General features: G+C 44.0%; 1 protein-coding gene across 1 annotated transcript in view; it reads left to right on the forward strand.

The window, feature by feature from the left end:
- LOC105999460 (chromosome unknown open reading frame, human C8orf46) overlaps positions 1–13751 on the forward strand; it is a 20016-nt gene extending 6265 nt beyond the window's left edge. Inside the window, exons 3-6 of the mRNA XM_013034484.1 lie at positions 2364–2520; positions 6848–6909; positions 10286–10377; positions 13565–13751. Coding sequence (XP_012889938.1) covers positions 2364–2520; positions 6848–6909; positions 10286–10377; positions 13565–13751 — 498 coding nt within the window. The remainder of the gene's footprint in view (positions 1–2363; positions 2521–6847; positions 6910–10285; positions 10378–13564) is intronic.
- The last annotated feature ends 1569 nt before the right edge of the window (positions 13752–15320 follow it).

A 15320-nucleotide genomic window follows, 5' to 3' on the forward strand; every position in this document is an offset into this window, starting at 1 on the left:
AGATAGATAGATAGATAGATAGATAGATAGATAGATAGATAGATAGATTTATATGGTGGTGGTGGTTGTCATGGACCTGAACGCTGGGCCTGGGCGCTGTCCCTCAGCTCTTCAGCTGAAGGTTACCACTCTACCACTTGAGCCACAGTACCACTTCCAGCTTTTTCTGCTTATGTGGTGCTGAGGAATCGAACCCAGGGCCTCATGCATGCAAGGCAAGCACTCTACCACTGAGCCACCTTCCCAGCTCCTCTATTTATATTTTTAAGTGCCCAATTTTCTGTTTCTTTTAAACTTTATAGGTTTGTAAGAATTTTATGAACATAGAGATAATCCCCATTCCATGTAACACAGATAATGTGTTATATTTGTGCTTGTAGTTTGTTTAACTTGAAGCTTTGATCTGACAAGTATTCATTTCCAGAAATGAGCAGAGATTCATTTCCCTGATGGCTTGTTTATCGCCAACAATGCTTATTAAAGATTCAGGTTTTTCTCCCCTCAGTTGAAATTGCACCCTATCATAATTCTTTAAATTCAGTTTTGCCTCAGCACCTCCCAAAAGCAACACAATTGTGTTACGTGGGCAAGTGCAGAGGATCTGCCGAAGTCTGGGCTGCGGAGCTGGGGCCGTCGCCTCCCTCACAGAGGCATAGTGGGCCCAGGATCTGGCAGAGAGCGAGCCTTGTCCTTGCAGAACAGCTGTGGGAGGAGGGAGCCAGCCCTGGGCAGTGCACACTCAGAGAAGCTGCAGTGTTGGGAGCTCCTGAGGGTGAGGGCACTCAGAATGAATGACCCTACTGTCCTGGATATGGAAAAATATGCAGGATTAGAGTCCAGACTGCTAAGATTTCCCTTCATGACTCTCCATATTAAGAGAAAATGGCAACTCTTCTTTGTCTCCAGTTTTTACATTTAAATTATTTCCCTAAGTATAGTCATACCACAGTACCCTCGGGGGACTGATTCTAGGACACGTTCAGATCTCTGACATACAATAGTGTACTATTTGTGTAAAATTTATACATCCACTTATTTACGTGTGTGTGTGTGTGTGTGTGTGTGTGTGTGTGTGTAGCTTGAACTGGGCATGTGTGCTGTTCCTGAGCTTTTTTTGCTCAAGGCTAGTATTCTACCACTTGAGCCACAGCTCCACTCCAGGCTTTTTGGTGATGAATTGTAGATAAGAATCTTACAATTGGAAATGAGAATCTTTCCTGCCTAAGCTGTCTTCAAACCACACTCTTCAGATCTCAGTCTTCTGACTAGCTAAGATTACAGGTGTGAGCCATGGGTGCCCAGCTTCATACATCTTGTTTATTTATTTTTTAATGGTACTAAGCATCAAACCCTGAGCATTGCACCTGCTAGGCAAGCACTTTGCCACTAAGCTACACCCCAGCCCATTCATATACCTTAAATAATCTCTAGATGATTTACATTGCCTAAAATAATGAAATGCCGAGTACTTTTGTTATGCTGCATTGTTCAGAGAATGGGAATAAGGGAAATAAACCAAGTCTGGATGTGGATTTTCTCAAACACTTCCTATCTGCAATAGGTTGTACCTATGGCTACAGAGCCCGTAAATGCAAAGGATTAATTGTATTTTTATTACAATTTTTAAGGTTCATGGTGGTGGACCCTATCCCAAGAGGGGGGGGCCTTCCCTTTGTGGATCTTCCTGAAATAGTTTTGCTGCAGTTGATTTTTTAAAAGAGAAATCTCAGTGAGCAATCAGTCCTGGTTTACTGGGATTTCCATGTAGCAGCCGCATTCGGCGAAACACGGCTGTACCAGCTGTACGTTCCCTGACAGGCCCAGGTGCAAGGGAATGGGAGTGCTGGGGAGCAGTCCCTGCCTCATTTGGCTGGTGGGGATTTCCGATTGTTTGTTTTTTTAATCTGGGCCCAACACTTCCTTCCTGATGTCTTCCCTTCACCGAAGCACCCAAAACCTAGTCCTCTGCAGTTACAAAGGTGCTGTCCCCCTCTCTACAAATACCACAAAACCCCGATTTCCAGAACCATCCCCACTTCTAATAGCCTGTTCTGTTACCAACACATGTCTGGCCAGGGAGCAGCTGGTGTACCCTATTTGGGCACATGGGTTTGGGTCCTGTGATGGATTGCTATGGAGGGACGCTAGGACCTTCATTTTGTCGCACCATCGCGCCGTTATTTGGAAGTTTGAAGTCAGCTGAAAAGACCACTTCTGTCCCCTTGCTTGCTTTCCCTGGACTAAGTAAGTCTACACAAATTCCTTTACCAACACAAGGTCCAACACAAACCTCCGGTCCTGGGGCTGTAGGGCTTGCGTGCTGAGCGGAGGTTTAACCTCGCTGTCCGCCCTCCGCTGGACAGGTGGTGATCGAGTCCGACCTGTACGCGCCTCGGGCCCTGGAGCTGCTGCCTTACCGCGGTGACCGCAGGGGCGATGCCGGAGACAGCCACAGGTTCGGCCGGCTCCAGACAGCCAGGCCACCGGGCGCCCATCCTACCAAAACGCCTACCAGGCCTGGTAAGTGAGTCCTTCACCTCAGAGCCCCCTAAACCTCTTTGGGGGCCGAGATCTGCCCAGGGTCCAACCGGTGGTCTCAGTCACACAGGTGAGTGAGCACCTGCGTTTTCCCCAAATAAACGGAGTATTCACTACAAAAGCACCTGCTCCAGGGCATCAACTACAACACCCAGCACCTTCCACCCAGAGAAGTGGCAGGCGCGAGCCATCTGGCTCCACAGCTAGCAGGTGCAGCATTCAGAAGATGTCAATCACTGTGCTCTGGGAAGGAGAAAACCACCACCCATAAAGGGGAAGGAAGCTCATGTTATATATTTGAGAGAGAGAGAGACAGACAGACAGACAGAGACAAAGAGAGACAGACAGAGAGACAGACAGAGAGACAAAGAGAGAGGAAGAAGGAAGGAAGGAAAGAAGGAAGGAAGAAAGGAAGGAAGGCTTCTCATTTAATCTTGGATGATATAATAAATAAAAACATTTAATTTTTGAAATCTGTTCTGAAAAATGGAAATATTGGAATTTTGTTTTGGATACTATTTATTTATTTACCCTGGGACTTGAACTCTGGGCCTGTACACTGTTCCTGAGCTTTTGTGCTCAAGGCTAGCACTCTACCACTCTACCACTTAAGCCACAGCTCTACTTCTGACCTTTTATTTTTTTCTTTTCTTTTTTTTCCCTCTTCTTCTTCTTTTTTTTTTTTTGTTGAAGCTTAGTGGACATAAGAATCTCAGGGACTTTCCTGCCTGGGCTGGCTTCAAGCCTCAATCCTCAGATTTCAGCCTCCTGTGTAGCTAGGATTATAGGCATGAGCCACCAGTGCCTGGCTTGGATGCTATTTTTAAAAATAACTTCCATACTAAGAAGTGAAATAAGATACCACCATTGAAATCTAGAATAATATTGTGGCTTTTATTGATAGTTTAGGATTTTTTGTTATGTCCAAATCTAAACTGATTAATGCTTTAACTCCAAAAATGCATGACAGAAAGTCCAGGGCTCCTTCTCAAAGCTTTTGGGCATTAACAATTTTGTATAGTATGGAGGACTCCATTGAGTGTGTTCCTTCTCTGGTCTTTTCCTATTCTTCTTGCCCATTTCCCCACCTCTTTGCTTTTTTAAAAGAATTTTATTTTATTGTAAAGATACTGTACAGAGGGGTTACAGTTACAAGAGTAAGGCAATAGGTTCATTTCTTGTTGAACATTGTTACCCCCTCCTTTGTTTTTCTCCTACTATCCTTGCCCTCCCCTACTCTTCTCCCCACGACCCAAGTTGTAAAGTTCATTTCCAGCATAGTGTCTTGTGAGTATCATTGTTGCAATGAGTCATCCTGTGTCCTTGTTTCAGCATTTTGTTATTCCTTTTTCCCTCCCCAAATTAGATAAATGTATATACAAGATGCAGGGTGCTTCTTGTTTTTATACTACCTTTTTTTGTTGTTCTTAATTTGCCTGTCTGCTCTTTTGAGCCAATGTATAAGATCACATAAATCAAGCTATATTCTCTAGTTAAGTGATCGAATATACATGGACATATACAGAGTGAAAGCATTGGGAAACCACAATCTGCCTTGCAGATTAAAAGAAGATAGATTTTTCTGTGTCTATGTATAGGTGAGGGGGTGGGTGCATGTGGGTATGGAAAAAGAGGCAGAAGATTTCTCTTTGCTACAAAATCACGAAGTAAACTTATAGTCAAGCTTCTCAAATTTCAGCATGCAAAGGAATGATCTGGGAGTCTTCATTTTCATGCAGATTTTTATTTAGGAGGACTAGGTGAGCCCCAAGGTTTTATGTAGCTAAGAAATTCTCAGGTGTCGGTGCTGATCCTTCTCAGGAATAATGGATTAAGTAGCAAACACTTAGACATACCAGTACAATGGTTCTCAAAATGCCATCTCAGGAGCAGCAGCTGGAAATTGGTTGGAAATGTCAATTTTATTGAAATTCCAGGGTTAGAACACATCAGTCTTTGTTTTAGGAGGCACCTCTCCCTTCGATGGTTCTCATGCATGGTGGAGATAAAGAACCTCTATCAGTTTACAGAGGAGAACACTGTGCTGCAGAAACTGCCCTATATACAAAGTCACTCTACCTGTCAGCTACAGATCCCAAGACAAAATCTCAGGTCTTCCTGAGTCCCCCACCAGTGTCTCTTCCCCCAGGAGAGAAGGACTACCGAACTGTTTAGTTTTTGTATTGGTTTGTTTTGTATATGTATGTGTTATTGGTAGTACTTGAGTTTGAACTCAGGGCCTCATGCTTGCTAAAGCAAGCACTCTACCAGAGAAGCCACACTCCCAGCCCAATGGTTTCATTTTTTGAGGTCACTTGCATACCACTCTCTAAAGAATCTTATATGTAGCCAGACTGTCTTCAAACTTCATGACCCTCTTGCTTCAGCCTCCTGAGTGCTGAGATTACAGACAGGTACCATCATCAAGTCTGGTTACTTTCATGCGTTTCTAAATAGTCTGTGGCAATTTAGACAACCCAAGTTCATCTTTTAGTCTGAAAAACAAGAGCAGAAAGTTATAAAATAGAGAGAATCTGCCCAATGCCTGACAATCAGCTCATGTTAGAATATGCTAGTCAGGTTTAAAAAAAAAAAGAAATAGATTGAGCTGGGCATTGATTCAATTCCTCAGTGCCTCCAATCTGATAGATTCCAGCATGGGTAGGAGGGAGCATTTCTGAGCCAAAAACAGACCCTGGTGCTCTCCAAAGAAAAGTCTAGGCACCAGCCCCTCCTTTTACTTCCTGTCTTACTTCCTCCTCTCAGAAAGCTGTATGTCTCTGGTCTTGCTTTTTGTTTTCCTGCTGAGCCATAGAAATAGGATGATACAGCTTCTCATGAGAGAGGAGTTTCTCGAAGGAATCTAGAGAACCTTAGGTTCCCCCCATCCCTAACACCTACATCCTGTCACCATAAGCCTGGCAGAAATCTGCTGCCTGGGAGACTTCACTGAGATGACCTCAGAGACCTCAGAACCAACTCATGCAAACAAGCTGAGAGGTCCTTTCCTAGCTGAGACCACGGTTCAGATTTACAGCACCCACTGTTCTACCACTGAGATCTCTGCACAATGCCTGACCCACACTGAGTGAAATATATATTAGCTGCTACCACTACTTATTCAAGAACATCATTGGTGATAGTTTGATTTTGGTAGTCTTACTACGAAAAAAACCTCTTAGGACAATTCAATTTTGCAGAGTTAATTTCAGCAAGCAAAATAAAATGTTAAAAATGACTTGAATTAGACAGTGCCTCAAACCAGAACAGATTCTTTGAATTACAACCAACAACAGGATCAAACCACTCACAGTAAAGCAGAAGGGAAGCATAGAAAACAACTTAATTGTTGATAGTCTAGTCCATCACCCACTTGACTAGTTAGTTATGATCCAGTCAGTTAAGTGGCTATAAGGACTTTGTGAAACCAGTAAAGTTCAGTTATTGGAACTACAATCTCTATTCCTTCATCTCTTGGCCCCAGAGCAGGTGCCCAGTCCAAATACATGGCCTCCTACAAAGTTTGATTTAACAGTTGTTGTGTAATTTTTCATTTTATTAATGTTGAAATGTTTCCACATGCTGAAGTGCAATTGAGACCAGACTATTCCTGATCAAGTGTCCCAGGAAAGGTTTTAGAGCTGACTCTGATGGCTCATACTGTAATCCTAGCTACTAGGAGACTGACAGACAAATCCAAGAGGTTCTTATCTCCAAGTAGCTAGGAGTTAAAGCCCCAGTACTAGAATAAAAACACACAGGGGTGATGGTGATTAGAAATGAGAGAGTCTCTGTCCATACCTCTCATGTAGCCAGTCTCAGGATTCTGATCCCATAAGCCTTCCAATTTATGGGCTGAACTTCCCATGGCAGATTCTGTTTCTCATTTAGAGGGTGATCAAGAGCACTGTGCTATGTAATTGATCCTGGCAACAAAAATGTAACTCCTCTTACCTTTTTAACTTGTTGTGACCTAAAGCTGGAGGAAAGGAAGAGGAGCTGAAGGCATGGGGAATTGGTGCTCACTGCTTCCACAAGTCTGTTCTCTTTAAATTGATTTTATTGACTCTCCCATGTAGGCCTTAGTTTCAGCAGCAGCACCACCACCCTGGGAGGTTGATAGGGGTGCCAGTAGCCCCTCTCAGCAATTACCATTGCCTGATCCTACTGCCTGACTTTGTTGTTTGGCACCAATGCCTTGAGAAATTCGCTTCTGTGATTGATTTGCTAAAAAGATAATTGACGCAGAACCAGAGGAGGCTGAACTGTGAGTACCACTGTGTAATATCTGCTTCATTCAACTTTTCAGGGGGGAGTTCTGAACTCAAAGCATCAAACCTGTGTGGGAATCGAGCATACGGGAAATCATTGGTAAGTAAAATAAACCTGGGCTTTAAATATCCCACCATGTCTGTGTACCCAGCACCATAAAGAGAGACTAAGCATCCTTTGCCCTTGCCTGGGGATTATTTAAAAAAGCAAAATGGTGGCCTTTGCTGTGGAAAGCCCTTTCACCCTGTTTTGTGCACTTGTGGCATATTCCTAACTGCGTCTCTCTTTCTTGTGAGAAGCTATGACCCAACTGGCATCTCATACTTAAGGGAAAGAACTGGTTTCTATTGTTGGTCCTGCCAGGTGGGAATGCCTAACTAATCTGGGTATGGTGATAGAGTAAGAGATGTAGATTCTCAACAACAACAACAACAAAATTCCACAATATAGAGTGTCTTCGTCACGCTGGGATGCATTAATAAATGATCAAGGACCAAGGGTCTAGAACAAGATTTTTTTTCACAGTTTTAGAAGCTGGGAAGTCCAAGATATTCAGTAATTGGTAGAGTTCTCTCTCTGTCTCTGTCTCTGTCTCGATGTGTCTCTCTCTGTCTCTGAACCTGTTTCTTTGTCTCTCTGTCTCTCTTTCCTTCCCCTTTCCCTCTGCCTGGTAGATAGATGGCTACCATCTTGGTAAATGTTCTTAGCTCACACCTGTAATCCTAGCTACTCAAGAGGCTGAGATCTGAGGATTGAGGTTTGAAGCCAGCCTGGGCAGGAAAGACTAATCACCAAAAAAACTGAAAGTGGAGCTGTGGCTCAAGCTTTGAGCATAAAGATCAGGGACAGTGCCTAGGTCCTCAGTCCAAGTCCCAGGACCCTTACATACAAAAAAAAGTTCTTTATTCATCGATAGAGAGAAAAAGAGAGAAAGAGACAGAGACAGAGACAAACAGACAGAGAGACAGACAGGCAGGCAGGCAGAGAGACAAAGCTCTGAAATCCTTTTGTTCTTATAAGGCACTAATCCTATCCTAGGTGATCTACCCTCATGACATCATCTAAACCTAATTACCTCCCAAAGATTACCGACCCCTCCACCACCTCTCCAACCATCCATTAAAGAGTAGGGCTTCAACACAGGAATCTAAGAGGGAACAACGTTCCCTGTATAACAACCAGTCTCTCAGGACAGGGGTGCCTCTGGGAACATCTGCTACATACAGGTCTAGTTATCAGGGAGCAGCCTCTGTGATCTGGAGTTTGAAGTGGAAGATGTAGATTAGGGCTCAATAGCAGTGGGGACTCAGGCTTGGGTGGAGGAAGTAGCTGAGCCATGATTTAGCTCCAACACCTTTTGGGTAAGTGTTGCCTCTCCAATTTGAGCTAGGATAAAGTGGATGAGCTTTTAAATGCTCCATCCTCACTCAGTCATGGAGTGTGGGCTGCCCCAGGGAGGGCATGACCTTGGACAAGGTGACCCTCTGCAGCTGAGGCATAGTTGAAGAAACTAAAAACCTTCTGCTACCCACCATTGGCACATGATCCTGTGGTTGGGCAGCTCATCCTTCATTGAAGGGGGATTGAGGGACACATCTCCTTTGTCCACTTATGGGCCCTACTCTGGCATTCTCTCTCACTTGTAACAGGGCTGTCAGTGGCTGGAGGTGTCAAGATGTACAGATGGGTCAGGTGTGGTGGCACACAGTTCTAATCCCAGTAACCTAGGGAGCTGAGGCAGGTGGTTCGTTACACTCCAGGGCAGCATAATGAGACCATTCAAAAACAAAACGAAACAAGATGTACTGATAGTACAATGAGAGAACTAGGCAGTTATTTGAGGCCAATTCCTCCTCCCTTTAATATAAATTGGACCTCATTTAGGTCATCGCATTCTAGAAAGGAGATGGGATGGGAGGAGCTAGCTCAGAGGATCTGAAGATGGCTGGGTAATGGGTACAAAGGAAAGCAAGTCAAATTCCCTAGCCCTTAGGCTGGGCTCAGATAATGCACATGTCAGAGAGGCAGAGGCTACAGCAGAGGCCCAGAGGAAACTGGGCTAGTATAGCATGGCGATATAGATGGAGAGGTAAAAACAAACAAGAAGATGATGATCCTCTAGTTTGGAGAGCAGTAGGGTTATATCCCACAGGGCGCTGAAAGCTCATTATTCTTAGGCAGGACAGAAATCTAGAGCCCAGACAATTCAATCTGCTTGAATGTGACGTGAGTGGGACCGAGGGAACCTGGAAAAGGAGTGGAGGAAGTGAATGGAAGGCCCTTCCATTGCCCCTCCCTGGGTGTCACATTCACCACTCACTGGCACCCTGCAGAGGGAACACTTGGGAGAGGCCACAAGGTGGCACAGTAGCTCTGCCTACAACCTTTGGCCGCTCAGGAGAGGCGGCGGGGAATAATGCTGACCTTGACCTGGAATTTCCTGAAGATTTCAGGGATGTGGTAACTTTGAAACTTTCGGGATGGAAGACCAAAACAAAACAGGTGTCAGCTAACCAAGCAACCTCTGGACTTAGCCCTAATGAGGTCATCAGCTAACTTCCCATTTAGTACATGTTTCTTTAGGGCTGGCAGCCTCCTGTGGAAGGGCTAGGGAGAGATCCCAATAGGTTAAGTCCTAGACTCTGCTACTCACTGTCCAGCCAAACAAACATGAAGCAAGTAGACACACACACACACACACACACACACACACACACACAAAGCATGAGATGCTACAATGTGTCACATAGACACTCAGTACTCCAGAGACATGTAGACGTAAAGATCAACCTCAGAGACCAGCCTCAGGGAAGACTTTCTAAAAAAAAAAAAAAAAAGCAATTTTGAAGGACAGGCAAAAATGAGTTCTCCATCCAGAGATGGAAAGAAAGGGTACAGAGCCATGGATGCGCATTGGGAAAGGAAAACCACACCTTGCTAGGACTACTGACACAGAGAGAATAAGAGAAGTCCCAGAAGGCCAAGCTGTATAGATACAGTAGAATTCAATATGGCAGAACTTTGAAGAGCAGGCTACAGAGTTGACTTTTGTCTGCACTGCTATGGGGAATTCCTGACAATTCTAGAATCCAGGAGGAGTGTGGAAAATATGGCTGGTCTGGTCACAACCAAGGAAGTCCCAAGTGACTGCCCCTTGAGAAATTCAGGAAAACAAATGTGGAAAGCCAGAATCCTCAGGACTTGACAATTGGACACCAGTGATGGAGGTGGGAGGTGATGGTTCTCATACAAATTGAATGGCCCTCCCTCAAGTGTCTGAAGGCCAGTGGGATGCTCAGGACTCATCAAAACCCCTGAGTCAGATGGGGCCCATCTCACAAGGCCCATTGTGGTGTCTGAGGCCTACAGCGGGATGAGGACTGTTGCCCAAGTAAGGGGTGCTTCCTCTCTCAAGTGGCTCCGGGCAGCATCAGAGTGGACATGTCCTCAGTCCCATCCCATTCCCTCCACACAGATCCCACCTGTGGCCCGGATCTCAGTGAAAGCTCCAGCAGGGGTAGAGGCGGCAGCCCCAAGCTCAGAGAATGGAGCTGCTCTGGGGAGAGGGTAAGTACTGTGTCTTCCAGCCCTGAATCCTTTCTGTGCCAAGAAGAACTACGGGTGGCCCAAAGTTTAGACTCTCAAGAGGCTCACCCAAAACCCTGACATCTGTAAATTACCTTGTAAAGGAGGGCCATCATCCTGGGCCGTCATCAGCTATCTCCCTAGGAGTAAGCCCAAGTGTTTTTCACGCTTTCTACTTCATGAAGAAGTGTCATTCCAGAGGAGTTTTGGTTAATTAGATGGGAGTCATGAGCCCTATCCTGAGCCTCTCCTACGCACAGTGTCAGGATGGTGTCAGAAATGCCTTATGTTGTTTAGGGGCCTCTTCCCACAAGTAAAGAAATGTGTAGCTAGTCAGCTTTGGGTGATCTTGAAAATCAGTGAACAGCCTATATGCCAGTTGTTTAAAATTAACTTCCTTACATTCTTTCACTAAATGTATAAAAGCTCCTGGCAATGTTGGAAAATTGAATCCCAGAGGAGTAATGGGGGAGGGGAAGCCGGAATCCACTTTGTCATAATTCACTTTTATTAATAGAAAATAAACACGTATTCCAGTCTCAAAAAAAGAAATGTATAAAATACAGAGAGGTTTCAAACTAAACTCTAACCCAAGTGTTCCTGTTAATGCTTGTCCAGACCAGTCGCTAGAATAGCAGGCCTGGGTATTTCCCCAACACCCCTCACAGCCTTCTCTGCAGTGAAAGTCTGCAATTCAACACGGACTTTAATGACCCCATGACTGCACCCCCACCGTGAAGGTATCAGACAAAGCATGTAGGCTCTTGACTCAGACCTGCTTTCTATCCTGCCACAGCCACTGGCACAGGCTCTACTTCCTCACCTAGTTCAAAATTAATAGAAAGGAACTGGAGGTCTGGCTCAAGTGGTGGAGTACCTTCATGTGTGGAAAAAGCTGAATGAGTGCTCAAGGCCCTGAGTTCAAAACTCAGCACCAGCACAAAAAAAGGAAGGAAGGAAGGAGAGAGAAAGAAAGAAAGAAAGAAAGAAAGAAAGAAAGAAAGAAAGAAAGAAAGAAAGAAAGAAAGAAAGAAAGAGAGGGAGGGAGGGAGGGAGGGAGGGAGGGAGAAAGGAAGGAAGGAAGGAAGGAAAGAAGAAAGTTAAAAGAATCCAAGGCACTAGTGGCTCACACTACTACTACTCAAGAGGCTGAGATCTAATGATCATAGTTGGAAGCCAGCCCTGGAAGGGAAGCTCAGGAAACTCTTATCTCAAATTAACCCTTAAAAAACTGGAAGTGTAGCTGTGGCTCAAGTAATATAAGCCAGCTCTGAACAAAAAAGCTCAGGGGCAGCACTCAGCTCCTGAGTTCAAGCCCCAGTTCTGGCAGAGAGAGAGAGAAAGAAAAAAGACACAGAGACAGGCAGACACAGACAGAACAACAAGAAGAAAAAACAGAAGAAAGATAGAACTCATCCTGAATGGTTATTGTGAGAATGGAATAAAATCATGCATGAAGAGCTTATTTCAAACCATTGTTAACATTTTTTTTAAAAGCTTCCAATCCAGAAGTTAGAAAAACTGTATTTGGGAAATGTTTAGTGTCTTTGTGAAATATCCTCAGCTAAAATATCAACTTAATCCATTTCTGTTTTCATAACACACAATGGCATAGACTGAGTAAGGGCTTCTGTGTGTGTGTGTGTGTGTGTGTGTGTGTGTGTGTGTGTGGTGTGTGCATGGGTGTGTACATGGGTGTGCACACATGGTAGTCCTGGAGCTTGAACTCAGGGCCTGGGCACTGTTCCTGAGCTTTTTGGGCTGGCACTCTACCATTTAAGCCAAAGCTTTACTTCCAGCTTTTTTTTTTTTTTTTGTCGGTCGTTGGGCTTGAACTCTGGACCTGGGCACTGTCTCTCAGCTCTTCAGCTCGAGGCTAGTGCTCTACCACTTGAGCTACCACTTCCAGTTTTCTGGTGGTTTATTGGAGATAGGAGTCTCATGGTCTTTCCTGCCCGGGCTGGCTTTAAACTGCGATCCTCAGATCTCAGCCTCCTGAGTAGCTAGGATTACAGGTGTGAGCCACCAGCACCCAGCTTACTTCCAGTTTTTTAGTGGTTAATTGGAAACATGAATCTCAAGAACTCTCCTTCTTGAGCTGGCTTCAAACTGGCTCCTCAGATCTCAATCACCTGAGTAATTAAGATTACAGACATGAGCCACCGGCCCCCAGCTCAGGGAAAGTTATGTTTTAAAAAGAGGTTTGTTTTTCTAACAGCTGTGGTCCCAGGAGGGGACTAACACCAGAGATGACAGACAAGAGTCCCAGGGAGATGCAGAACATTACCTGTCCAGAGATAGGAATATCAGAGACACACAGTCAGACTGGCTTTTATAGCAGACTGGCTTTTATAGCATGGAGACACACAGTCAGACTGGCTTTTAGAGCAGACTGGCTTTTATAGCATGGAGACGCACAATCAGACTGGCTTTTATAGCAGACTTACTCTTGAGAGAAACCAATAACAAATTAATCACATAAATTCATTTATGAAGGCAAAGCTCTAATCACCTCTTAAAGGTCCGACCTGGTCTCACCTCTTAATATGTCATATCAGAGACTAAGTTTCAACAGGAATCTTGAAGAAGACTGACCATATTCACATCATAGCTAATATCAACCCAAGAGCTGCATTACTAAAGCTGCCGGAGGCTGAGCAGGAGGCCTCCAAGATGGACAGTATGGAGCATTTTGATGGAATATCAGAAGTTACCAAAAGAATTATAAAAGCAAGTTATGTGTTATTACTTAATGAACTGAGACTTAATTGGAGAAACTTTTTAAAAAGTCATTTAGCTTGTATTATGTTCTGGTTCGCAAATCATTCTAAATAAGAGTCATTGACTCTTATTGACACAACTGTTCTTGTAGACCCCACATCTGGACAGAGGCCAACCTTCCACTGATTTAAATTGCAGAGCTCTGAATGACTCCTTTCTCTCTAAGCTCAGTCACTCCTCTCTCTCTCTCTCTCTCTCTCTCTCTCTCTCTCTCTCTCTTTCTCTTCTCTCTCTGTCCTTTCTTTCCTCTCTTCCCCCCCATGCTGGAGACTAAACCAAGGGAGGGGAGAGGGAAGGAAAGGGAAGAAGTTCACTCTTTTTAAAGGCAAAAATTAAGTGTGGCTCAATGACCTGACCACTGTCCCACCCACCTCTGGCTTCTCTTTAGACCTAGACACTTCAAGAAGATGGCAGAAGAGTATCCAACCCTTCCCCAGGGGGCAGAGGCCTCTCTGCCGCTGACAGGCAGCAGTGCTTCCTGTGGTGTCCCGGGCATCCTCAGGAAAATGTGGACCAGGCACAAGAAGAAGTCCGAATACGTGGGAGCCACTAACAGCGCCTTTGAGGCTGACTAAAGGTTGACCCTGCCTGGGTGTCTCACATTAACCCAGGTTCACAGGATGTGGGGAGAAAACTTGAGGACTGGGACTGAGCCACACCCACTCTGCTGGTAGCTGCTCCAAACACATCATCTTCCTCCATAGCCGCAGTCCTGCTTTAGGGAGTAGGAAAGCCCTTAGAAGGCAAAAGAAAACTTAGCACTGCTGAAGCCATTGTTTTGAAAATCACTTTGAGAGGTCATTTAGTATACATCCCTATCTCCAGGCAAAATCAAACCAAAATCAATTCTTCCCAGTCCATTTTAAAGACTGCCAAGGAAGGGAGAAGGCAGTTCCTCTCTTCCTTATAAGCATACATGTAAAAGATTGACATCTGATTCACTTGTGAAACACAGTGGTTCTTTCTATTTCCATCTTGTGTTTACTTGCCTTGATGAGGTATGATTCTTTTTATGATCAAGCAGTATGTATTACTTATTGAGAGGTTCTATCTACATGACAAGAAGCATCAAGGTCTATTTTGATAGTCACATGGCATGATTGCATGAATTCTCTGTTGTTTTATGTGAAGTTTTTCTATAGTAAACCAGTTTAAAAGTAAACGGTAATGTTTCACAAAGTGGCATAATCTAACTTGCTTTGCAGAATGATTTTAAATTCTAAAAGTGCTTGCCCATTCTGTTCCTCTTCTTATCACAAGCCTCTGTTGAAGAAAGTATGCTTATTCCCAATCTACAGATGGGGATGTTGAGGCTGCTAGATGTTATGTGCTTAGATAGCAGGTATTGGGCCTAGTCACTGGGCCTTCAACTTCTCTTTAGCAGATTCCATCTGTATGCTTTCCATAGTGACTGATGTAAGGAACTTCTAAAGGGTGGGAATATGTCTCCAGGGACAGCTTTTGAAGAGAAAAATCTTATTAGGATGAAATAATTAATTGATTCAAATGAGATACATTATCATACATTAGATTTGTAAATTGTGGTGTGGTGGCACATACCTGTAATCCCAGCTACTTGGATTGTTGAGGTGGGAGGATTAAAAGTTCAAGCCAGCCTGTGAAAGAATCCTAGTGAAAACTTGTCTCAAAAATAGTACCACTCATGTAACTGTAACCCCCCTGTACAGTATTTTTACAATAAAAACATATTAAAAGTAAATAAAACCAAACAAACTTATTCATTAGATTGATCCAGAAGAAATTGCCTTTTTTTGTGGACCCAAAACAACTGAATGTCCATTTCACATGGTTTGACCTAAGATATATGTTTTCCTTTTTACAATAGAAATGTCATCATCAACCCCATTGTCAACAGCAGTAGCCTTAAAATGATTATATAATCATAATAATGGTAATAATCACTAGCATTTATCAAATGCCTACTATGTACTAGGCATGAGACTGAGCAAGTCATATAAATTATCCTACTCTTTCTAACCACGCTGTTAGACAGCCTTACTTACTGTATACATAGCTAGCAATTCAAAGGGGTAAATGACTCCTGTGAAGGCACTTGTCAATGCCTGTGTTATATTTACTCCTTCACACAAAATAGTTCAGAATAGAGAAGAACTAAAGTTAAG

The sequence above is a fragment of the Dipodomys ordii genome, unplaced genomic scaffold (assembly GCF_000151885.1).
Source record: "Dipodomys ordii isolate 6190 unplaced genomic scaffold, Dord_2.0 Scaffold190, whole genome shotgun sequence".
Taxonomy (NCBI): domain Eukaryota; kingdom Metazoa; phylum Chordata; class Mammalia; order Rodentia; family Heteromyidae; genus Dipodomys; species Dipodomys ordii.